The sequence below is a fragment of the Mastigoproctus giganteus genome, chromosome 1, assembly GCF_048544385.1.
Source record: "Mastigoproctus giganteus isolate SK-2022 chromosome 1, ASM4854438v1, whole genome shotgun sequence".
NCBI classification, from domain to species: domain Eukaryota; kingdom Metazoa; phylum Arthropoda; class Arachnida; order Uropygi; family Thelyphonidae; genus Mastigoproctus; species Mastigoproctus giganteus.
In genome coordinates this window covers 202,572,853-202,599,423 of record NC_143575.1, presented here as the reverse complement: position 1 = coordinate 202,599,423, position 26,571 = coordinate 202,572,853, and the positions used below count along the sequence as shown (strand labels likewise).

At 39.2% G+C, this 26,571-nt stretch overlaps 1 protein-coding gene across 7 annotated transcripts in view; it reads left to right on the top strand.

The window, feature by feature from the left end:
* LOC150091454 (protein still life, isoform SIF type 1-like) overlaps positions 1–25,240 on the top strand; it is a 1,372,582-nt gene extending 1,347,342 nt beyond the window's left edge. For all 7 annotated transcript variants that reach the window (XM_090375616.1, XM_090375656.1, XM_090375640.1 and 4 more), the window contains one exon: positions 22,791–25,240. In XM_090375616.1, coding sequence (XP_090231742.1) covers positions 22,791–23,601 — 811 coding nt within the window. In that variant the 3' untranslated portion in view covers positions 23,602–25,240. The remainder of the gene's footprint in view (positions 1–22,790) is intronic.
* The last annotated feature ends 1,331 nt before the right edge of the window (positions 25,241–26,571 follow it).

Here is a 26,571-nt window from a genome sequence, read left to right as displayed (position 1 = left end):
GACAAATGCAGCAAGCCATTGATCACCTTAACTCCTGGGCCAATGGTTTCAGGTTCTCACTGGAGAAAACAGTTTGCATCCATTTCTGTTGCAAGCATAACCTTCACCTCGAACCAAGACTTGGACAAAGCACCATTTCAGTAGTGGTGAAGACAAAATTCTTGGGACTCATATTTGATAAAAATTTGATTTTCCTCCATCATATACATCAACTATGCACCAAATAAACAAAAGCGTTGAATATTCTTTGTGCACTCTCTTCTTCTGCACTTTACTCCATCTGTATCATGTACTTGTCCGATCAAAATTAGATTATGGTCTTGGGTATATGTGTGTGTGTGTGTGAGAAAAAGCGTCCTTTGGTCGCTTGAACCCGTTCACCATCAGGCTATCTGTATTGCTACCGGAGCTTTCGGAACACCTCCTGTTGAAGACTTTCTGTTGTCCCTTTGCAGAAAACAGTTGACTCTGCAGTCAAGCTGAAATCCCTGCCAGACCATCCTGCATGGACACCCATTTTTGAGCCACGATGGAAAAATCTGTAAAACACTAGTAAGATGGCCAATCATCCATTCAGTATTCGTATCCAAGGTCCATTCAGAAATTTGGATATCAAGATAGACAGTGTTGCCCCATCACCTAGGCAATCCCTTCCACCCTGGCATGCTCATGTTCCCACCTGCAACCTCTCTCTTAGCATTAGTAGAGGCATGCAATGCAAGAAAGCAAGCTTATGCAGCATCAGCCAAAAAAAAACACCCTCTCATTTCATCCCTCCATTCGTTCCAAATGCCTGTCCAGCTCAGCCTCAAATTTATTTAAACTATTAGCTTCCACAACAAAAGATGGAAGCCTGTTTGACCAATTAACTACCCGCTTGCTAAAGGCAAATTTCTGCACATCTTTCTTTCTTTCTTTCTTTCTTTCTTACCTCAATTTGAAACTGTGCCCCCCTCAAGTTCTTAGTCTGAGCAAGACGAAGAATTCTATCAGCATTCAGCTTGCTCAACCCATTCAAGGCTTTATACACCTCAATCAGATCACCTCGCAGATGGGTACTCTCCAGGTACTGCAATTTGCAGAACTTAAGCCTTTCTTGGTACGAGCACCCCTTTGTTCCCCTCACCAATCTTGTTGCCCTTCTTTGTACTCATTCTAGCAACTCTACATCCTTCCTAAAATGAGGCCCCCCAGACCTGTACACAGTACTGTAGGTGTGGCCTGACCATTGCCTTGTATAACGGGATTATCACCTCCCTGTCCCTGCTAGCAAAATTCCTAGATATCACTGACAAGACTCCATGACCTGCCCTGGCAGCCCGTCTGCACTGTTCAGTGAACTTCATATTTGGCTGCCCAATTACCCCCAGGTCTTTTCCACTTCCCTGAGTGTAGTATCACCTAGTTGGTACGTTTCTCTTCGGTTATTGCTACCCATATGCAGTACTTTACTTTTGCAATGTTAAATTCCAGTTGCCACTTCTCAGCCCATTTTCCCAACTTATCTAGATCCAGTTGGAGTAGCATACTGTCATTAAAAACCCTGCCAACCTTCATATCATCTGCAAACTTGGACATTAAACCTGATATACCTTCATCAATATCATTAATAAATATGCAAAACAACAATGGGCCCAACACCGAACCTTGAGGAACTCCACTAATAACATTTGTCCATGAAGCGCAGTGTCCATTGATTATCACTCTCTGTTGTCTCCCACTCAACCATCCCTTTATCCATTGAAGCAACTTTCCCTTGATGCCATGCCTCTCCAATTTGTACAGCAGTCTTCCAAGTGCAACAGTATCAAAAACTTTCCTGAAATTCATGTATATGATATCAAAATTATTTTTCATCCCTACCATCTTTATTCTACCCCTTGATTCAGTTCCTTTGTGATCACATCATAGTTTGTTTTGTTATTTGGTTTTTAGGAGCATCAGCAACTAAGGCCATATTGCTCCGGGGATATGGCGGTGGTCATTCCATGACCTTTCCACATCCTCCGTATTTGGTGGTCACTGGCTCGAACCTGGTCTAATCAAGAAGCGTGTGCTACACACTGCTGCTCCTGCCCACCTGGCTACGGAGGCACCTCACATCATAGTAACCAATCAAATTGGTCAGACAAGACCTCCCTCTCACAGACCCATGCTGTGTCTTAACTATTACTGCAGTCTTGTCTGGATTATCCTGCAATGCTTCTTTAACCAGTGATTCCATTATTTTCCCCGGAACACAAGTTAAACTAACTGGTCTGTAGTTACTTGTGTCACCTTTTGAACCTCCTTTGTGAATTGGTGATACATTTTCACACCTACAGTCCATGGGGATCTCCCCTGAGCCCAAGGAAGCTCTCATAATTGTGGCTAAGGGTTTGCTTACTTCTTTTGCTCCCTCCTTTAATATAACTGGATAGATCTCGTCCACCCCAGGTGCCTTCCTTATGTTTAACTTCAACAATTTCTCCTCCACTTTGCTCTCAGTTATTGCAAAATCACTTAGCTCCCTGTTAGCATTTGATAAACTTCTGGAACTTCCCTCTTTGAATAACTCCTCTGTGTGAATGTAGATGCAAAATATTCATTCAGTTTATCAGCTACCTGAGCATGATCATCAATAGTCAATCCATCTATGTTAAGTGGTCCAATCTGATTCATCCCCTTCCTTCTAGAGTTTACATAAGTAAAGAACTCCTTGCTCTTTTTCTTTGCATCCTTTTGCCAAAGATTTCTCATAATCTGCCTTTGCCTGCCTAACCTCCTTTGTGACTTGATTACAGACTAGTTTATACCTGCCATAGGCTTCTGTGTCGCCTGATACTTTATAGGCATCCTATACATTCTTCTTCTCTGCCACTAGCCTCATTAATTCATCTGACATCCATTTAGGCCTAAACCTTGAACAGTATTTATTAATTGGAATTAAAAGCCTAGTAGCTTCCAAAATTAAGTCCCTGAAGGCTTCCCATTTGGAATTCACTGTTGGTAACATCATCAGTTGATCCTACTGTACAGAATTAAAAACTGTCTGAGACCTCTGTAGTCACCTTTACAAAAGCAAAAGCCCTTCCCTTTAGCCTTGATGGTAGTCAAGGCTAAAGGGTTACATCTTTAATTCCCACATCAATACATTGTGATCACTGTTGCCCAGTGGTTCCTTTATCTGCAGATTCTTAATGCAGAATCACTACTAATAATCAGATCAAGGGTATTACTCCCTCTGGTTGCCAATCGAACATGTTGCTGTAGAAAACAGTCATCCAATAAATCCACAAAAGTCTTGCTAGTGTGCGAGTGACCAACCCACATGTTCCAGTCAATATCTGGAAAGTTAAAATCTCCCATTATAAGACATTCTGATTTACTGGCCCACTATTTCTCTGCACAATTGCTCATTATACTCATAAGATTCATTAGGCCTATAACACACACTCCTACTCTCATTTTCCCTTTTCCAGTGCTTATTTCACACCAGACTCAACATTGCATTGTCCACCAGCATCAATTAGATGCATTTCCTTATATTTTATGTATTTCTTAACTAACAGTATAACCCCCTCCTCCCTTCCTATCCTGTCTATCCTTCCTATACACACTGTACTCCCTAAATTCCAATTCTGCACTGCTTATATCTGTGTGACACCATGTCCCTGATATCCCAACAATATCTGCCTTTGATGTCTCAACTAGCACTTCAAGCTCACCAAATTTATTAACTATACTCCTAGCATTGGTGTACATGCAAGTATACATACACCTGTTCCTGCTCTTCGTTACCCTAACCCAGCCCGTATATTTACTTGTTCCACTATGACTCCAAGCAGTCCTGGAAATTTCCATTACCTTTCTTTCCAGGCTGCTGCTCATTCTAATAGAAGCAGTGCAAGAATCACTTTTGCCTCTGCCTGCAGCCACTGTTAACCTTTTAGTCCGTGTACCCCCCACGCTAGCAGTTTTCCGACCCACCTAACACTGCCTCGATTGCATCAGCAAATATTCTTGCACCCTTTCTATTTAAGTGTATCCCATCCCTTTAGAAGCAGTCTCTCCTGTAAACAAGCACAGACCACGCTGAAAAAATTCTACCCCTTGAGCTTTACACAATCTCTCCAGGGCCGAATTGATTGACAAGGCTCTCATCATATACTCCCTCCTATCATGTCTGGGCAGAATTGCAGACACTTTCACATTCAACCCTAACTCGCGACTTTTTTTCAACATTGACGTGTACTTGTTGAGTAAATCTGCTGATCTCTTACTCTTAATGTCATTAGTTCCAATGTGTACAACAATATCACCTTTTGTGCCCTGAAAAGATGATATCTGCTCTACAAAGTCATCAACTTTTGCCCCTGGCAGACATACCCTGGTCCTGTTATGTTGTTATAAAAAATTTCACGACACAAGGGCAGATGTGGCCAATATGTGTCTGTCAGTATCATTATGTTCATTTTAATCATTTACGGATGGTTATATCAGAGTGTATTTATTATTCCTAGATGTTTAATATATATAAAGTGTTCACTTAGGTTTGCTTTGTCACCAAGTACATGAGAGAGGGTTAGATAAGCTTGCAAGTTTGCTAATGATTAGGAAGGATGTGGTTCGAATGGCTGAATAGGATGGACAATCAATCAGGATGTGCCTTACTGTAAGTTGTATCTGACAGAAAAAGCAGAGCAGAGCAGGGATCTTCTCTTAGAAGTAAATGTTTGTGAGTGAGGAAGGTATGTCCAATGCGCAGTCTTGTTAATATAACTTCCTCCTGCCTATTTGTACGTGAGCTAGAACGCCACGAACATAGATCTTTTTTTATTCTGCAAAGTTTATTGCACGGTTGGTCCCTCCAAAGTTGTTTCCAAATGGAAGTATATTTGGTATGAAATACATCCTTATAATCTGTAAATGGTACAAACTGAAAGTTATCTTGTATATTAAGATCTATTTTTTGTGGCTTGGTCTGAATGATTATTTATTGGGATTCCAGCATGGCTGGGAATCCAACAGATAAACACTTGTTTTCTTGCTTTATGCAAAACTCTGAGTTTTTTGAGATGCTGATTCAAGGAATTTGAGGAAAATTTGCTATTCTGTAGTCACCAACTATAACTACTGCACCAAGGAAGTCAGTATAGATTAGAGCAGGTAGAAGTTGATACTCGGTAATATCATCCAGTGCTAGTTTAATAGCATATAATTCTGCTGTGAAAATACTGCATACATGAGGCAAGGAGACGGATATAATATATTCCGGTAAAACTACTGCGGCACCTACTGAGTTGTTCAATTTTGAACCATCCGTGTAAATCTGATGACTGTTTCTATTTTCAAAACTGTGCAGTGCATGGAGCTTCTGTATAACGATTGGAGAGATCTCTTTTTTATTCCTGTTTATAAGATATGATATGGACAAAGGCACAGTCGGAATCCAAGGAGGTTCTGAGTTTATATCTACTGCAGAAACCCTAGTCTTGTTCCACCTATCCTTATATAGTATATTCCTCATCTCTCTGACAATAGAGTCACCAACTATAACTAGTTCCTTTGGGACCATCGCATTCTGCCTTGGAGATTGCCGCTGTGTTGCCTGATGCACAGGAGTGAGCTCTGTCATTGAGCTGGGCAGCTGAGAGCCTGATGGGCCCCTCATATTAATTTCTTCAAGGGCATTTACCCTACACCTCAAGCTCTCATAGACACCCATCAGAACGCTGAGTTGGTGTCTAATTTCTTGACACTCCAGACACCTAGCATGCACGCACACGCGCACACACACACACACACACACACAGGCAGGCATCCTTCTTGGATAGATCATGTCCTGTTTTAGAAAGGTCAGCAAACATTTCGCACATTTTTTGAGACTGATGCATTGGAGAATCGTCCCCTTTGTTTCTCCCCTGAGCCACAGCACTCTTGCTAGTCTGTGTCATGATTTCTGTTTAAATATAATTTAATTAACAATGAAATTTAATAAGATTAATAATATTTTTGATTAATTGATACTACTATAATAAGCTAACAAATACAATGCTTCGTATTACGCTATCTAGTTTTACTTTATACCTTCGCTATCAGTTCGAGATATATATATGTTAAGCTATTTCTTATCGACTACAATATGGCGGCTAGTTCAACAATATTGGTGCCAACACCGGGAGTCGTAACTTCCAAAAATCGCCGGTTAAATTCAAAATAAGAAGCTAACAAACGCTACTAAACCTATTTAATATATCTATAAAACACAATGTACTATGTTAAATAATGAAGAATACGTAAAAAATACTTATCCCTTTACAGCAGCCAGAAATCCACCATCCATACTGTTCTGCAATCCCAGCAGCCTCCAAAGGCTATCTGTATTGCTTCCAGAGCTTTCAGAACACCTCCTGTCTCAAGTCTTTATGTTGAAGACTTTCTGTTGTCCCTTTGCCAAAAACATTTGACTCTGCAGTATGCTATCAAGCTGAAATCTCTGCCAGACCATGGACACCCATTTTTGTGCCACACTGGAAAAATCTGTACGACATTAGTAAGATGGCCTATTCTTGGATATAATCTTGGATATAAATACTGAATATCCATTCAGTATTTATATCCAAGATCCATTCAAAAATTTGGATATCAAGGTAGACAGTGTTGCCCCATCACCTAGGCAATCCCTTCCACCCTGGCATGCTCATGTTCGCGCCTGCAACCTCTCTCTTAGCAACTGGGGAAAGGATAATACTCCATATACTGTCTACCTACAGCTCTTCTCAGCACACCGATGTGAACATTCTGACTTCTCGCCAGTCTTCACAGATGATTCGAAGTCAGAGTTGTCTGTTGGATCTGCAGCTATGTTCCCAGATGCTGTGATATCTGAGCAGATCCCTGCTGAATGTAGCATATTCACTGCAGAGCTGCACACAATTGAACTAGCCTTGGATCACATACAAACACACCACCATTAAAAGTGCTCTCCTATGTGGTTGTCATTCTCTCAGTTCATCACAGACTTTGTCATCGATGAGGCCCAATCCTCATCCAGTTTTGTCCTGGGTGCAGCAGAGGATGCATTTCCTTTCTGAATTAGAATTTGATATTCGCTTCTGCTGGATCCCCAGCCACATTGGAATCTTGGGCAATGATTTGGTGGACTCCCAAGCCAAATCAGTGACCCGTATAACTCTTGTCTGTTTTTTACCTATACGGACTACAGGCAAGTAATACGAAAGAAACTGGTTTCCCAATGGCAACAATCTTGGCACGGACAGGTTGAAAATAAGTTATACGAGATTAAGCCTGCTTTCAAACATTGGAGGTCTAGTCTGTGCAGGGACCGTAAAGAGGAAGTTGTTCTAGCTCGGCTCCATATAGGACACAGTCATCTAATACATGCTTTTCTGCTGAGGGCTGATGACTCTCCTATGTGTGAGCATTGCGACACCATTTTAACTGTGAAACATGTCTTTTCTTAGTGTCCTAGATTTTTGAATGCATGTCATTTATGTTTTAGCACTGTTAACCATTTGACTGAGCCTTATACACTCAGTCAGATTTTAACTCACAAAGACGATATGTCCCAAATTTTTAACTTTTTAAAAATTACAAACCTTTATACACATATATAAATATATACAAATATATACATGTATAAAGTGTTTTTAGTAAGGATCACGTATATTTCCTTTTTAACCAGATTTTATTTTTATCTAAATTTACTTGTCTTTTAGCTATTTTGACATATTGTTATATCATTGTTTATTAATCTGCATTTTATTTAAACATTGGACTGGCATATCATGGCCTTAGTCACCCATGCATCATAAAAACCAAAATCAATCAATCAACCCTATATGAAAAATTTTACTGATTACCCAGATAATGTCACTTCTGCTAAAAGACAGAAAACCAAAGTTATATCATGTCCAACACCTCGTTACCTAATAATTCACTCCACTAGTGAGAAGCCCTTAGGAAAAATATCACCCTTCTTTATCCAGAAGGGTTGGAAGGTTCTCCTAAATCTGTCAAACGGCTTCATTTAGGCAATATATTTGTACAGACCAGAAGTGACAAACATTCAGAACAGCTCCTCCGAGCTACATGTATGGTGGGAATGCCTATTATAGTTCCCCCTCACAAGACACTGAATTCATCCCGTGGTGTCATCACTGAATGTGATCTCACGGAAGTGCCTGAATAGGAAATCTGTTCTGAATTAAAAGTACAAGGGGTGACAGCTGTGAAATGAATATTCATATGTAGGGATGGGAAACTCGTTCCAACTAGAAACATCATCCTGACATTTAATTCACCAAAGTCTTCTAATAAAGTCAAAGCTGGCTATATTAATTGTCCAGTGCATCCATATGTCCCAAATCTTCTAAGGTGTTTTAAGTGCCAGAAATGGGAAGTATAGGAGATACTAGATCCCAACATGTAAGCAGGTTATCACAGAGAATCAATTCCCCGTGATAACCTGCTTACATGTTGGGAGACCATATCTTCATTTTAGGTTACCATGGTGGAAGATTTATCAGGCTGACTGGAATGCTTTTCGACATCTGGCACACCTTAACATCAGTACAGTCAGTCAGGAGCCTATCAATGATGCAGTGGTGTACATCACAGAAAACATTGTTCATGCAGCTGCAAATAGAATTGCAAATACATCGACCCAGTTTCCATCATTTCCAAAACCTTGGTGGAATGCTAAAAGCGCTACAGAAAAAAAAAGGCACAAAACAAAGCTTTGGGGATATTCTGATGATATCCTACAACAGCCAATTTCTTAGCCTTCAAATGCATAAGCAAAAGCACGCTATATTTGGCATCAGAGCCAAAAGGAATTGTGGATCAGCTTTACATCCATTATTACCAAGTCAACCAGCTCTAAAGTGGTTTGAGACAAAATTCGGGAAATGAAGAGGAAATATACATCACACCTTTCATCTGTCCTGGAATATAATGGTTGTCATTGCAGACTTAATTGCAATAGATAATGTCTTGGGGAGACTTTTGCTACTATCGCTTCAACACCATCTTATTCCCCAGAGTTCCTGAAAGACAAACATGAAAAGCAGCCAATTAACTTCAAATGTAAGGATTTTCTTCCTTATAACAGGCCTTTTTTTTTTTTTTTATTGTAAAGCCCAAACACAAGCGGTATTAGAACATATGGTACTTAGTACCATGCTTGGGTTGAATTGAGAAAACAAAAGAAGATATTTGTTGACATTGGACTTAAACTTCTGTAGACTGTAATTTTCAGGAAATACATATGAAGGAAGGTTGTTCCAGAAAACGGCAGTTGAATGAATAAAGGAAGATGAAAAGTTTGAAATTGGACAGCAAATGGATGGTGGCTGGTGGCAGCACATGTTGGACTGTTTTGAAAGAGAGAGCGGGAATTATAGAAGTCAATTCAGAAGAACAGTGCCCATAGAAGTATCTGTAGAAGAGGAGGCATGCAGCAGAAACAGTATGTCTATGAGACAGTGAGTGCAGAGACTCTGTTAGAGATGAGTCGTTAATTAACCTAACTGCCCTCTTCTGAATGCAATCAAGAAGCCTGAGAGCACCACCCCAGATGTGGGAACAATATTCCATGGCAGGGCAGATTTGCGATTGATACAGAGTGAGCAGCTGTTTGGAAGAAAAGTAACGCCGACAGCGAAAGAGAAAACCAAGTATTTTAGATGCAGAGGAAGCAATATTTGTAATGTGCTTGTGCCAAGAGAGATTAGAAGTCAGGGTAAGCCCACAGAGATATATCATTTTGCCTAGAAATCAGTGTCACTAAAGATAAGCATAGGAGCAGAAGAATCCTTTTTGCGAGATATAAGACAAGACTGAATTTTAGAAGGGTTGAAATCAACTAGGTTGTCTTTGTCCCACTGGAGAATTACCTGATGATCAGCATTTAAGGAACTGGTAGCAGATTTTCGAGAAGTTGAAGCTGATTGAGCAGGGCAAGTTTTCTCAAAATGGAAAGTAGAATGCAATGTGCTATCATCAGCAAAACTATGGATAGGATTTCCAGTCAACGGAAGAAGGTCATTAATATACAAGAGATAAAGAGTGGGGGAAAGAACTGAACCTTGGAGGACACCGGCATTAGTCAAGAAGTTAGAAGACAGAGAGCCATCTACCATCACTCTCAGTGAGTGATCAGAGAGAAAACTGGATAACCAATTACTAAAAACAGTTGGCAAACCATAAGATGGAAGCTTGTTTAGAAGACCTTTATGCCAAACACGATCGAAAACCTTTGAGATGTCAAGAGCAACTACTTGTGTTTCACCGAACCTTTCCATTGAATTAGTCCAAAATGGGTAACATAAGCCAGAATATCACCAGTGGATCGACACTGATGGAATCCATACTGGCAATCATTGATAAGACGGAAGGTTTCTAGGTAGTTTAAGGGTTGGCAGTTAATTGATTTCTTCATTACTTTAGAAAGAGTAGAAGTAATTGCAATGGGACAATAATTGGATGGGAGGGACTTGTCACTCATTTTAGGAACTGGCTGGATATGAGCAAATTTCCAAGCAGAAGGAAAAATACCTTTGGAATAAGAAAGTGAAAAAAGGCGGCAAAGAATAGGAGTAGGTTCAGGAGCACAGGTTTTGAGAACAAGTGGAGAAATACCATCGGGACCTGGAGCTTTCTTAGCATCAAGATTCGTCAAAATCCATCTGAAATCCTTTTGACGGCAGACCACAGGAGACATTAAATGGAGCGTGTTGGGAATGGTGGGAGGTGTTTTACCAAGATCATTAATATATGAGTTGGAAGAAAAATGGGATTCTAGCATGTCAGCTTTATCCTTGGCTGAAGTGACAACAGAACCATTTGGTTTGGACAGAGGTGAGAGCAAAGATGGGCAAAAGTTGCGGCCAATAGCTTTGGCAAGAGACCAGAATGCTTGGCTACCATTAGGGCAAGAAGCAAGTTTTCTACTCTTAGCCTGTTCAAACTCTAGTTTGGACCACTTAATAACTGCTTTAAAATTGTTGCGAGCTTTGGTGTAGGCAGAAAATGAAACTGAAGAATTAGAAACAAGCCAATCACGATATGCAACATTCTTCTCTTGAACAGCCTTAGCACATTTATTGGAAAACCAAGGTTTAGATAAAGGATGAGATTTTAAAGTGGAGCGTGGGATAAAGGATTCCATTCCTGCAAGAATAATTTCACTGACACGATCTGAGCAAACGTTGACATCAGAAGTTTTGAAACTGTAATCTGACCAAGGAAAAGAAATCTCGCAGGTCATCCCACTTTGCATTCTTGTAATGCCAAACAACATGAGGTTGGGAATAGCCATGAGATAAAGGCTCCATTGGAGAAGAGACAATCACCAAGTTGTGATCTGAAGTGCCTAAAGACTTCACACTTCGACCGTGTACTTAGAAGGCTTGTTTGTGAGAAAAGATCAAGCATGTTGGCTGTATGATTACGATTGTCCAGTTTTCTTGTAGGTAAATGAACAATCTTTGGAAGGTCATTAGTAATTGCAAAAGCCTCAGAATCTCGACCGGCTGGATCAGTGTAACTAGAAAACGGAAGCCAGCTGGAGTTGTGAACATTAAAATCACCAAGGAAAATGACCTCACTGTTAGGAAAGTTGGACTGGAGAAAGTCAAGTTGCAAAGAGAGGAAGTCAAAGAGCTCCAAATGATAAGTGGAGTTGGGAGAACGGTAGAGATAACAGATGAATGTGACACAATGAGGTATAGAGATTTTAAGCCAGAGAAGATCAAAGAGAGGAGATTCCAAATTGCCAAGTCTCTGACAGGGAATATCAGAACAGACATATGCACAAGTACCACCTTTGAGGTGAAAGGAATCATACAGCGAATAATTTGGGCATCTGAGATGAGCAGTAGTTGAATCAACCAATAACTGAGATTCTGTCAGAAAAAGTACATGGGGTTTGGCAGACTGCAAGTGGAAATGGACATCGTTGAGATTAGAATTGAAACCACGTATATTTGTGAAATGAATTAGGAAGTGATTGGGAGGTTTAGATCTTTTCGCAGATAAGCTTGCTCTATTAGTTTGACAATTCATGGTGTATTCAATAATAAGAAAAAGTGGTTGGGACATGCTGTATGAAGTAATGAAATTTTTGGATATGGCATACACACATGGTAAGAATATACCCAGATCCTTGACGTAATGTGGCCTCGACAATGCCCCATGCATACACACTACTCGGACTCCCTCCAGTCATTATCTGGCAGAGTAGAGGTAGCAAGATTATACACTAGCTGATCGGGAAGCCTCCTAGAGAGTTACCAATAGGTTCGGTCCGGTGTACTAACTAGCGGCCGGCCTGCGAACACGTTTTACAGCTGTACCCTCGAAATGTAAGGAATATTGGATCTAGCCACGATGTTCATCCTAACCTCAAAAGTCATCAATCATACTGCATGATGGAAGAGATAGGGAAGGATTGACCGGAACTTAGCTCTAGAGACTAAACATGGGTTCCATCACTTCAAGCCTCTAATAAGCAAAGTGGTGGTATATTGCGCCGGTTGATGAGAGTCATCTACCACCTAGTACTGCCTGGTAACATAGAGGGGGCGGCATTCCTCCATGTGGTTTGGGCACCACACCTCAACCCCTGCTTACGTTGGTTCGCACCTGGGTGGTCACCCACCATGTACTTGTGCATGGAGGTTATATCCAGGATTACTAACAGTCCCACCATCGTGAAGATGCAAGCAGAGGGTTTGGACTTCACTGAAATTGGGTCCACTTGACTTGAGTGTCACCCGAATATCAGTTCCATCAGCATAGTAGCCTTCAAGATTACTTCCTTGAATGCTTTCCATTTAGAATTTGTTGTTGGTAGCATCATCAGGTCCCACTGTATAGAATTTCAAAACTATCTGAGACCACCATAGTCACCTTTACAATAGCAAAAACCCTTCCCTTCACACCTGATGGTAGTTACTTCTTTAAGTAAATCCTAGGAAATTGCAGATAAAGGAACCACCTAGTGATTCCTTTATCTGCAAATTCTTAATGCATGAATAATCACTGCTGCTAATCAGATCAAGAGTATCAATCAGATCAACCAACTTCTGCTGGTTGCCTCTCAAATACGCTGCTGTAGAAAACAATTATCCAATAAATCCACAAAAGCCTTGCTAGTGTGCGAGTAACCAATCCCCAAGTTCCAGTGAATACCTAGGAAGTAGAAACCCCCCATTTTAAGACATTCTGATTTACTGGCCCACTCTATTTGTCTGTACAGGTATTCATTGTACTCATCAAAATCTTTAGGCCTATACAACACACTCCTACTCTCATTTTTGCTTTTCCATTGCTTATGTCACACTATAAACCAACTCACTGCACTGTCTACCCATGTCAACTGGATGTGTTTCCTTAGATTTTTTTATTAACAAACAACATAACCCCTCCTCCTTTACTGTGTATACTTTCTGTGCACATTGTACTCCCCAAATTCCAATTCTGCACAGCCCAACAATATCCACTTTTGATGTCTTGACAAGCACTTCAAATTCATCTTTGATATGGAAAAAGCATATAACACAACTTGGAGATTTGGAATTTTAAAACACTTTTATAACATCAGCGTTAGAGGTCATCTCCCAGCTTTTATCAAAAACCTTTTTATCCCATTGTTCCTTCCAAGTTCATGTAGCACGTACTTTCTCTCATCCTTTTAACCAAGAAGAGGGAGTACCTCGAGAATCAGTTTTAAGTGTTACACTTTTTGCCATCAAAGAGAATTTCACCATGGAACAATTTCCTCCAATTGTAAATTGTACTCTCTGTGTTGATGATTTTAGCATATTCTCTCAATCCTGGAACATGAGGGTAATGGAGGGACAACTGCAACGTGCCATTGACCACTTGAGCTCATGGGCAGTGAATAATGGCTTCGGCTTCTCCCTGTAAAAGACGCTTTGTGTACACTTTGCCATAAGTGCAATCTTCATCCTGAACAAAGACAAGGGAAAAATGCTATTCCATTAGTCCCTGAGACAAAATTTTTGGGGCTCATATTTGAAAGAAAGTTGAGCTTTCTACAGCACATCTATCAACTACATACAAAGTACATGAAATGCTTGAATATCCTATGTGCAGTCTCATCTAACTCTTGGGGTGCTGACCGATTCACTATATTGCACCTCTATCGTGCACTCGTGCGATCTTAGTTAGATTACGGGTCCCAGGTATATGCATCTGCTATACTCAATGTACTCTGATGGTTGAACCCCATCCACCATCGGGCACTTTGTATTGCCACTGGAGCATTTCAAACATATCCAGTCCAAAGTCTCTATGTCAAAGCATATGAGCCATCATTATCACTTCGCAGGAAACAGTTGTCTCTACAGTACGCTTTCAAACTAAAATCCAACCAGACCATCCCAAGTGGACATCCGTTTTATTATTATTATTAATAAGTTTTAGCATTAGCATTAGCATTAGTAGAGGCATTTGATGCAAGAAAGCAAGCTTATGCAGCATCAGCCAAAAAAAAAAAAAAAAAAAAAAAAAGTAACATAAATAAATAAAAATAACCACTTCCACTTCACCCCTCTGTTCGTTCGAAATACCTGTCCAGCTGAGCCTTAAACTTATTCAGGCTACCAACTTCCACGACAAGGGATGGAAGTCTGTTCCACCCACCAACCACCCGCTGGCTAAAGGCAAATTTCCGCACATCTATCCTACATCTGTCTTTCCTCAATTTGAATTTATGCCCTCTCAGGTGATTTTTCTGAGCTAGAGGAAGAATCCCATCAGCATTGAGCATGCTCAAACCATTCAAGGCTTTGTACACCTCTATCAGATCACCCCGCTGGTGCCTAGTTTCCAGACACTGTAATTTGCAAAACTTAAGCCTTTCTTCGTAAGAGAACCCCTTTGTCCCATTCACCAATCTAGTTGCCCTTCTCTGTACTCGTTCCAGCAGCTCTACATCCTTCCTGAAATGAGGCCTCCAGGCCTGTATACAGTACTCTAGGTGTGGCCTGACCATTGCCTTATACAAGGGAATAATCACCTCCTTATCCCTGCTAGAAAAATTCCTATATATCATTGACAATACACCATGAGCTACTCTTGCAGCTCGTCTGCACTGCTCAGAGAACTTCATATCTGCCTGCACCACCACCCCCAGGTCCCTTTCATTCTCTACCACTGTCAGTGTAGTACCACAGAGTTGATACGTTGCTCTGGGGTTGCTGTTTCCCATATGTAGTACTTTACATTTGTCAATGTTAAACTTCATTTGCCACCTCGAAGCCCATCTGCTCAACCTTTCCAAATCCTGTTGCAGCAGCATAGTGTCAGTAGTGTCCTTGACAACCCTGCCAACCTTCGTATCGTCTGCAAACTTGGACATTAAGCCTGATATACCATCATCAATATCATTTATAAATACAGAAAACAATAAAGGCGCCAATACTGAACCCTGAGGGACTCCACTAATAACATTAGTCCACGATGAGCAGTGTCCATTGATTACCACTCTCTGTCTTCTCCCCCTCAACCACCCCTTTATCCATAGCAGCAACTTGCCTCCAATGCCACACTGCTCCAATTTGTGCAGCAGTCTTCCATGTGCAACAGTATCAAAAGCCTTTCTAAGATCCAAGTATATAATATCAAAGTTATTCCCTGCATCCAGTTCTTTTGTGACTGCATCATAGTATCCAATCAAATTGGTCAGGCAAGACTTCCCCTTAACAAAACCATGCTGTGTCCTAGCTATAACTGAAGTCTTGTCTAGATGATCCTGCAGTGCTTCTTTCACCAGTGCCTCCATTAATTTTCCGGGAACAGAAGTTAAACTCACAGGTCTATAATTACTTGTGTCAGCCTTTGATCCCCCTTTGTGAATTGGGGTCACATTTGCACATCTCCAGTCAATGGGTACCTCCCCTGAGTCCAAGGAAGCTCTCATAATTATGGCTAAGGGTTTGCTTACCTCCTTTGCTGCCTCCTTTAATATAACTGGATAGATCCCATCCACCCCAGGTGCCTTTCTTGTGTTTATCTTCAACAATTTCTCCTCCACTTTGCTCTCAGTTATTACAAGATTCTCTAGCTTACTGCTAGAGTTGAATACACCTCTGGCATTCCCCTCGCTGAATAACTCCTCATGTGTGAATGTCGATGCAAAATATTCATTTAGTTTGTTAGCTACCCGAGCAGGGTCATCAACAGTTGACCCATCGATCTCAAGTGGACCAATCTGATTCATCCCCTTCCTTCTAGAGTTTACATAAGTAAAGAACTCTTTGCTGTTTTTCTTCGCATCCCTTGCCAAGGATCTCTCGTAATCTGCCTTCGCCTGCCTAACCTCCTTTGTAACTTGGTTACAGATCAACTTGTATCTATCATAGGCGTCCGTGTCACGTGTTAATTTGTATGTATCCCATGCATTTTTCTTCTCTGCCATATGCCTCATTAGTTCATCTGACAACCATTTAGGCCTAAACCTTGAACAATATTTCTTAGTTGGTATGTAAAGCCTAGTAGCTTCCACGATAAGTTCTTTGAATGCTTCCCATTTTGAATTTGCTGTTGGCAATATCATCAGTTGATCCCACTGTATAGAATTTAAATACTGTCTCAGTCCATTGTAGTCGCCTTTACGAAAGCAATACCCCTTCCCTTTACCCCTAATGGTAGTTACCTCTTTGAGTAACTCCCACTTCAGCACACTGTGATCACTGCCACCAAGTGGTTCATTTATCTGCAGATTCTTAATGCATGAAGAATCACTACTGATAATCAAATCAAGAGTATTACTCCCTCTAGTTGCCTCCCGAACATGCTGATGTAGAAAACAATCATCCAATAAATCCACAAAAGCCTTGCTACTGTGTGAGTGACCAGCCCCCAAATTCCAGTCAATATCTGGGAAATTAAAATCCCCCATTATAAGACTCTCTGATTTACTGGCCCACTCTATTTCTCCGAACAGTTTCTTATTATACTCATCAGAGTCATTAGGCCTATAGCACACTCCTACTCTCAATTTTGATCTCCCAATGCTTATGTCACACCAAACTGACTCGACACTGCACTGTCCAGCGATGTCGACTGGCTTCACTTCCTTGGATTTTATGTGTTTTTTAACTAATAGCATAACCCCTCCTCCTTTCCTATCCTGTCTATCCTTTCTGTAGACATTGTACTCCCCAAATTCCAGTTCTGCATTTCTTATATCTGTGTGACACCACGTCTCTGAAATCCCCACAATATCTGCCTTTGATGTTTTGAGCAATACCTCAAATTCATCAAATTTATTTACTAAACTCCTAGCATTGGTGTACACACAAGTATACATGCACCTGTTCTTTTTCTTAGCTACCCTAACACAACCCATGTGTTTACTTGTACCCCAATGATTCCCAGCAGTCTCTGAAATATCCTGCATCTTATTTTCCAGGCTGCGGCTCATTCCAATAGAAGCAGTGCAAGAATCACTTTCACCTCTGCCAGTGGCTACTGTTAATCTATTAGTCCTTGTATCCCCCCAATCTAGCAGTTTTCCGACCCACCTAACATTGCCTCGATAGCATCAGCAAACATTCTTGCACCCTTTCTATTTAAGTGTATCCCATCCCTGTAGAAGCAGTCTCTCCTGTTAACAAGTACAGACCAGGCTGAAAAAAATTCTACCCCTTGAGCCCTGCACAATCTTTCCAGGGCCGAATTGATTGACAGGGCTCTCATCATATACTCCCTCCTATCGTGTCTGGGCAGAATTGCAGACACTTTCAATTTCAACCCTAATTCACGGCTTTTTTTCATCAGTGACCTGTACTTGTCAAGTAATTCCGCCGGTCTCCTACTCTTAATGTCATTAGTGCCAACGTGTACAACTATATCACCTTTTGTGCCCTTAAAAGATGATATCCGCTCTACAACGTCATCAACTTTTGCCCCTGGCAGACATACCCTGGTTTTTGAACCACAATGGAAAAATCTTTATAACACCTATGAGACTGCCAACTGTCTCTTGGTATTCATGTCCAAGAACTACTCAGAGAGCTTAACATAACCATAGACAATGTTGCCCTATCAACTAGGCAACCAATTCCACCCTGGCATGCTCAAACACCACCATGCAATTTCTCTATTAAGTGTGGAAATAGTACCACTTGACACTGTCTACCAACAACTCTGTGCTGCCCACCGAGCCAGATACTCTGACTTCTTGCCTGTGTTCACTGATGGCTCGAAGTCAGAGTTATCTGTTGAGTCTGCCACCATCCTTCCAAATAACATTATATCTGAGAAGATACCTGATGAATGCAGCATATACTCAGCAGAGTTGTATACTATTGAATTAGCCTTGGGCCATATTAAAACCTACAATTACCAATGTTGTATGGTGTATACAGACTTTTTGAGTATACTACAGGCTTTATCAGGTAATGCAATGCCAAACAATACGAGGTTGGGAATAGCCTTGAGATAAAGGCTCCATTGGAGAAGTGACAATCACCAAGTTGTGATCTGAGGTGTCTAAAGGAACTCTCACTTCGACCGTGTACTTAGAAGGGTGTTTGTGAGAAAAAGATCAAGGGTTTTGGCTGTATGGTTAGGATTGTCCAGTATTCTTGTAGGTAAATGAACAATCTGTGCAAGGTCATTTGTAATTGCAAAAAGCTTCAGCATCTCGATCAGCTAGGTAGGTAGGTGTGACTAGAAAACGGAAGCCAGCTGGAGTTGCGAACATTAAAATCACCAAGGAAAATTACCTCACTGTTAGGAAAGTTGGACTGGAGAAAATCAGGTTGCAAAGAGAGGAAGTCGAAGAGCTCCAGTTTGGAGAACGGTAAAGACAACAAATGAATTTGACACAATGAGGTAGAGATTTTAAGCCAGAGGAGATTCCAAATTACCAAGTCTCTGACAGGGAATATCAGAACGGACATATGCACAAGTACCACCTTTGAGGCGAAAGGAATCATACAGCGAATAGTTTGGACATCTGAGATGAGCAGTAGTTGAATCAACTGATAACTGAGATTCAGTCAGAAAAAGGACATGGGGTTTGGCAGACTGTAAGTGGAAATGGACATCGTTGAGATTACAATTGAGACCACATATATTTGTGATATGAACTAGGAAGTGTTTGGAGGTTTAGATCTTTTTGCAGATAAGCTTGCTCTATTAGTTTGACAATTCATGATGTATTCAATAGGAAGAAAAAGTGGGAGGGACATGCTGTATGAAGTAATGAAATTTTTGGATATGGCATATTGTGTTTAGAATATACCCAGATCCTTGACATATCGTGGCCTTTACAATGCACACTACTTGAACTCCCTCCAGTCACTATCTGGCAGAGTAGAGGTAGCAAAATTATACACTAGCTGATCCGGCAGCCTCCTAAAGAGTTACCAATAGGTTCGGTCCAGTGTACTAACTAGTGGCCGGCCTGGGAACATCATTTTAGAGCTGTACCCTCAAAATGTAAGGAAGATTGGATCTCGCCATGATGTTCATCATAATCTCAAAAGTCATCAATCATACTGCATGATGTGAAAGAGATGGGGAAGAGTTGACCGGAACTTAGCTATGGAGACTAAACATGGGTTCCACCACTTCAAGCCTTCAATAAGCAAAGTGGTGGTATTGCACCGATTGATGAGAGTCATCTACCACCTAGATGATGCATCAATGTCACAAACCCAGAGAGTGCTTTTGATTGGAGGATATGGCTGTAAAGAGAAATTATTATCAACATCTGTTCATGATACCTGTCAATAACATGTACATATATAATTAGATTTAACTTAATTATGAATTTTGATATATATTTTTAGAATTTTCTATGACCAATTCCAATAAATCATTTTCAACAACAGGTATTAGGAATTTCAGCTTTATGGACACATAGATGAAGCACAAATCACTGTTAGTTGTGCGAGAGTCCATTTGACCCCATCCGACAAAAACAGAGTAAGGATGTAGCTTGCCATTTTGTTATTAGTGGAGACCCTAACAGTTCAGTGTTGGGCCCCTTACTGTTTTCAGATTTATTAACAATATTCATGAATATTGTTAATAAATCTGAAATATTCATTCATTCTTGTCTAACTTTGCAGATGATACAAAAATTGGCAGAGTTGTTGATAGAAATCAAGGCTACTACTGTGGCCTTGATTTCTATCAACAAGTGGCAAGACCTCAAAAAATTGGACAGATGGGCTGAGAATTGGCAATTGAGATTTAAGATTGATAAATGCAAGGTAGTGGGATGTTGGCAAATAGGTAGCAGTAATCCCAGAATAACATATCAGTTGGGTGGTTCCCCTCAAAGTGGTAAAGAATAAAAAAGTCCAACAGTAGGAGCAAGTTCACCAGTGTGGAAACCATGTGTGAATGAATTGTAAAGGAGAATTAATTTTCAGAATTAAGGCTGACAATAAATAAAACTGTCCCTAACAACCATGGGAGAACAATACCCGTGTCTCCTTACACCATTTTATTGGAAATGAGATTGTCATGTGTTAATTTCTTTTAGTGAAAAAATAAGATTGACAGTGACGTGACAACTGAGCCACTATGCCTATCCCTTCTGTACATACATTTATTCAAGATCTTTGTTAGAGTTTTTATCATACAAAAGCAAAAAGTATGGTCAAAATTTTTTTGCATAGGTCCATTACTTTCTGTAGGCCATAGGCACAATGACCATATTTTGTTTATCAGATAATACGGCCCTGCTAATAGAGACCACATCATCTGATGATAAGCCAGTAAGTTTAGAAAGATGTCCTGGAAGCATCTCAGAATTTGAAATGTATAGTGGATTCACCTTTTAGGTGATGCTATACAATTTAAAAATATATCAACAACTGAGGCTGAACTGTGGATAGGTATTTGTCTCTAAGCCTCTACCTTAACACAGAGCACTAGGCTTTGGTCTTCTGCAGGAGTAGCATGATCCCCATGATTGAAAACTGAATGCAGCAAAATGTAAAAATAAATATACAGCAGACTCTCGATTTACTGGGATTGGATTAACCGGGACACTTCAAGACTCAGAGAAAAAAATAAATAAAATAAACCATAAAATTCAAGTAATAACTAGAATAGGTATAAATAAATATTTTGCAAGCTGTAAATAAGTGACAAGAAGCGGCATTATAAGTCGTCATTAGGAGATTAGTGTACCTATTATCTTGCAATCCCCGCTGTCCTCACACACGCCACTCAAAAAAAAACAAAAAAAAAACGACAAACTGTTTAGTTTGTTTTTTTAGTGCGTCGCGTCGATTGTTGTATTCCGTTGCACCGCAAAAACACAAATTTTGTTTCTTTATTTATGTCAGAATTTTTTTTTTTTATAGTAACTTTTTTTCTTTTTTTTTTGTTTAGAAATTGCAAAAATGACAGGCAAACCAAGAGTTGTGCTTTCAATTAAACAAAAACTTGAAATTATTCACAATTTTGACATAAAACATAAATGCGTCCAATACGCGAGTAGTGTGTATTGGACACACGAGTAGTGCGCGGTAAGTTTTTTCATTTTTTATCTATCGCCATACATTTTACGTAGGTTGCTGAACATTTTTCGATACAGTAAGTCCCAACTTATGTAGATTCGGACTTATGTGGCTGAAGATTTCAGTGAAGGGGACACACGTTTCACCATAATAACATTATGGTGAAATAATAACAAGCCCACAGAATTCCGGCTAGCTGTACTATAGCAAATGCAAAAAGATCAAGTTTACTACCCGTTTATAATTGGTTACACTACAGACAAGCCCAATAACACAGAAAGGGCAAATTGTTTTTTGGCAGTGACCTCCATAATTTGTGCTTTAGTAAAATGTGAGCTCGTGTAAGGTGATAACCTTGTGAAGTTCTTTTCTGAAAATTTAATTTTGATCGTTATCATGGTGCTGACTAAGAAAATAAGTGACAGCAGTACTAGTACATCTACCAACAAAAGGAAAGCGATCAATTTGGATCAGAAAATTAAACTAATAAGAATGTATGAAAACGGTCAAACATTAACAAGTATTGCGCAGAATTCAGATTTGTCAGTGGCAACGGTGAACACAATAAACGAGAAAGGCAGAATACGAGAAGCAGTGAAGCAATCAGCACCAGTGAAGGTCAACTATAATAACCAAGGCTACAAAATACATGTCAGTTTTTACAGTACAGTAACATGCGTTTTTACTTCCTTTTATGTTTTCTTTTCTTATGTGCCACCCCGGCTACTTCACTGCTATCCCCAGATAAAGTTTTTAATTGAACTAATTAAAAATATATAACTATTTTTCTTCATTCTTCTGAGCACATTATGTGGTTTTTGTAATTTTGGCATATTAGGAATATAGCAGAAATATTTTATGTCATTCCAGAGTTACGTAAAATTCGACTTACTTAAGAAGTCCTGAAACATATCTCTTACTTATGTTGGGGTCTTACTGTATTTATAAATTTTAGGAATATAGCAGATTAGGAATATAGCAGAAATATTTTATGTCATTCCAGAGTTACGTAAAATTCGACTTACTTAAGAAGTCCTGAAACATATCTCTTACTTATGTTGGGGTCTTACTGTATTTTTGGATTAACCGGGAATTTCTTTTTGCCATCCATCCCGGAAAATCGAGAGTCTACTGTATTTTACATGGCATGCGACTGAAGCAACAATATAAAGTTTATTAGTGTATTATTTAAATTTTAAAGTTATTGATATATGTAAATTTGTTCACCTTGCAATGCTAAATTTTTTCCTTTTTTTTTTTTTTTTTTAGCACAAGTGAACTCAGAAATTCCTTTCTACGCACAGTCCGTCAAATCATCAGGGAAAGTGTACGCAATATGACAGTGCCTGCAAACAGACAGGGAGTGAAAGAAAAAATGACACAGCAACAACAGTCAAAAAAATCAGATGTGTTAGGGGTAACTAGGACACTCAGTGCTAAAAAGAAGTCAAAAACACCCCAACGCCACTCAGCTGGACAGTTTGATGGAGAATATTCTGTTGAAACATATGATAATGTTGACCAGAATTTCCGCACGCGTAGCAAGACCGTGGCTGATGGAATGGACGACATCACTAGTTCATCAAAAGAGCTAAGAGATTTGAGGGGTCAGTCTCCCATGCCACTGGATTCAGAGAAATCTGACAAGTCAGACCGCTCTGACAAATCTGACAAATCGGACAAATCAGATAAATCAGAAAAATCTGACAAATCTCACGGAAGCAGTAGTAGTGGTAAAGCAACTCTTGGTACACCAAAAGCCTTAAGTTTAAGCACAACATCAACATTGTCCAATTCCAGCACGGGTAGTTCTTCAGCCAAACTGATACAGTCAAGTAATCCACCTACAAGTTATCAACCTCCAACGGTAGAAGCAGGTTCACCAGTGTGGAAACCACGTGAGAATTCTTATGATAAAGCAGCAACACTCCCAAGTTCTAGCAGAAGTAAAGAATCAGAAGGGAAGCAATATTTTGTATATGATGAATATGGAGCTCCGCTTTATGTGATTCCTCCTGCAGGCCCCAAGAAAGAACATTCTACCACTGCAACAATGTCCAGCAAGCAGTCTGACTGCTGACACCCCGTGCTGCCAGCATCTGGTTCCATCTGTCATTCAAAGGTGGAGAGGATTTTAAAGATTTCCTATTTTATCCAAGGGTGACTGTTCACAGCACTGCAAATAAAAATAACCCTGGGTGCTTTAAACTGCTTTCCCTTCCACTTCATATAGTGCATTAAAGTGGAAGGCAATGAATTTTAGAATCATAAGCAGCTACAATCAATTTCACCTTTTAAACTGTTCCTTACTTACTGCACATGCTGCTTATCAAATATAGAAACCAGAACCTAGTCTTTATCAACAAGCATGTGCTAGTGAAGTGCCATCTGGCATCCACTCCTGTTGTAAAGAGGAGTTACATTTCATCATTGCATTTGTTCAGCCATATCTCTTCCTGTTTACTCATGAACTTCTTAAAAGTCAAGCTAGTAGGAAAAGAACAATATGAGATGAGAAAATAATTATAATTTTATTTGCCTCAAGGTACTTGTACTGAAGTAACATTCCATTGTCAGCAAGATCAGCTGAACTTCATATCATAAATTCTGTTTCTCCTGTTTCTGCAGTTTATCATTCTCTACACAAGTAGAAATGGTTATGTATTTATCAGTATCTGTAGTTTTGTTTTCATGCATCCAACTATATAAAACAGTATTTGCATGCAGAGGCTAGTGAATATATCAGCGGCATGTATCACAGTGAAGTGACTCTACTTTTTTTTGAGGAGGAGCTCAAATGTTAGTTTATTCTGAAAGTTAAATGATGTAAAAACTTGTGGTACATGCTTTAATGGCAGGAATCTTTATGGATACTGCATCTTCCCCCCCTTAGACATGTATGCCTGAGACTGCCATTCAATGTACCTGATTTACAGTAGCTCTCTCTTGATCCTGGTGCTGATTGAGTCTTAATCAGTGGCAGTGGAAGCTAGATATAACCAACAGTTGCCTCCAGTAGAATTTTGTGTCAGTACAAACTGTGCCAAAGACAATGGGATTGAGGGAGAACACCAAATGCCTTCTCCTCTATGCCCAGAAATCCTTACAAGTGCTCATCACACAACTTCCATTTTTTGCTTCTCAGTAATGAGAGTGAACTAGTGAACATCCAGATCGGAGAGGTCTGATCAAGTATCCTAGACCAAACCATCTTCTTAGATGGGGGAATTAATTTATGTAAATATATATATACATATACACAAATATATATATATATATATATACATATATATATATATATATACTTTCTTGGTGTAAATACTGAGTGTAGGGCAGTAAATTATAGACTTGGAATGAGAGAGAAAAAGCGTGAGAGAGAAAGAGGTGCCTGAATTGTGTGTACCGACACAAAAATTTGAAAACATACTATGGCAGCTATAGGACATGTCTACTTGTTGCAAGTCCCCTGATGCTTTAAACAAAACTAGTAGAAATAATACTAGAGGTCATACCAGTACTTCAAGCTTTCATACAATGAATTCCCTCTGCGAGATGAAATTTGATACGGGTTCAGATATGACTGTTCAGACAAAACACTTTGTAGTGTGGTTTTCACAAGAATAATTATTAATATATATGATCTTCTTTTCAAACAGCTCATATTTCACATGTTGGTAAAGTCTACCGTGTACTGGTATGAACTCTCTGGTATGTTTAGCCCAAACCAAAGTTTAAGAAGAAAAAAACAAAAAAAAAGTTAAAAAAAAATAAATAAATAAATTGCTCATTGAGTCTTGCCAATAGCTAAATTTTACAGTTATGAAAGTTTCAGGATTATATACTTAAGCCAGCACAAGAAATGAATTGTTTTTGTGACTGATGCTATTTTACTTCATTTGTTTCTGTAGCCATCTGCAGTTTCTGACTTCTTTCACAGCTTGGTTGTGTGGTTACTACTCTATATGTTGTGGGAAGTGTAGATATATCTGTAAATAATGATTCTTTGAGTTGGTCCTGTCTTTTTTTGTGTTCTGTGCATTTGGTGTTGCTGGTTGTCATCACTTTTACATGAATAAAACTTCACATAATACTGTCTGGTAGCTGTTTTTTCTTTTTTTCTGAATTAAAAAAAAAAAAAAAAAAAGTGCAATGCAATGCCACACATTAATCTAAATAATTGGTCAGAGGAACATCACAAACCTTATTACAGAAAGTATAAAAAATTAAACTATATAAAATTATTATAAATTAATTTATAATAATTTGGTTATAAAAATAACTCTTAATTCCAAATGATAGCCTGTTTCCAGTTTTTAATTTTCTTTAAATAATAACAGAGAGAGACTAACTTTTTTATGTGAACTTAAATTAATGGATATTTTAATTTTAAGAGTCCATTTGTTTTTGCTTGAAACTACAAATAAAATTTACAAATTTTGCCAAGTGGATGCTACTAATAAAATTTTGCTAAATACATTGTTAATAACATCCAAATGTATAACTCTGTCGATATACAAAACTTCTGCACACAGAAACAGCTAGCAACAATAAAACTGTTCTTTCAGATCAAATTTTCAACATTATATCATAGCTGGTAAAGGCTTGTATTAATTAACACATTCTTTATGTGATGAAATTAATTCCATTGATTCATTTGAAGCAATACATTGAATTAATGTAGCAAAGATGCATGACATAATAAATTATTGATATTTAATTCATGACACCATCTTGCTCAACAAAGCATGGCCTTCACCTATTTGTGTTGTAATGCAGAAAACTTGATCCATTGAGGTAATTTTGTTGTCTATTTTGCTTAGAGTGAACTCTTATACAGTAGAATACAATAATTCATATTGTAAAACTGATTTTAAACAGATAACTAAACATTTTTAATAAAAGGAACTGATATGTATTATAGGCAGATAGTGTAAATGCAAGAAAAGACTAATAATTTCACAGAAATGTTTGCTATATTCATTACAAATTGGAAACTTATGTTGAAAATATCAGTCTTTTATCATTATGAAAGAATGTATCTGATTTAGAA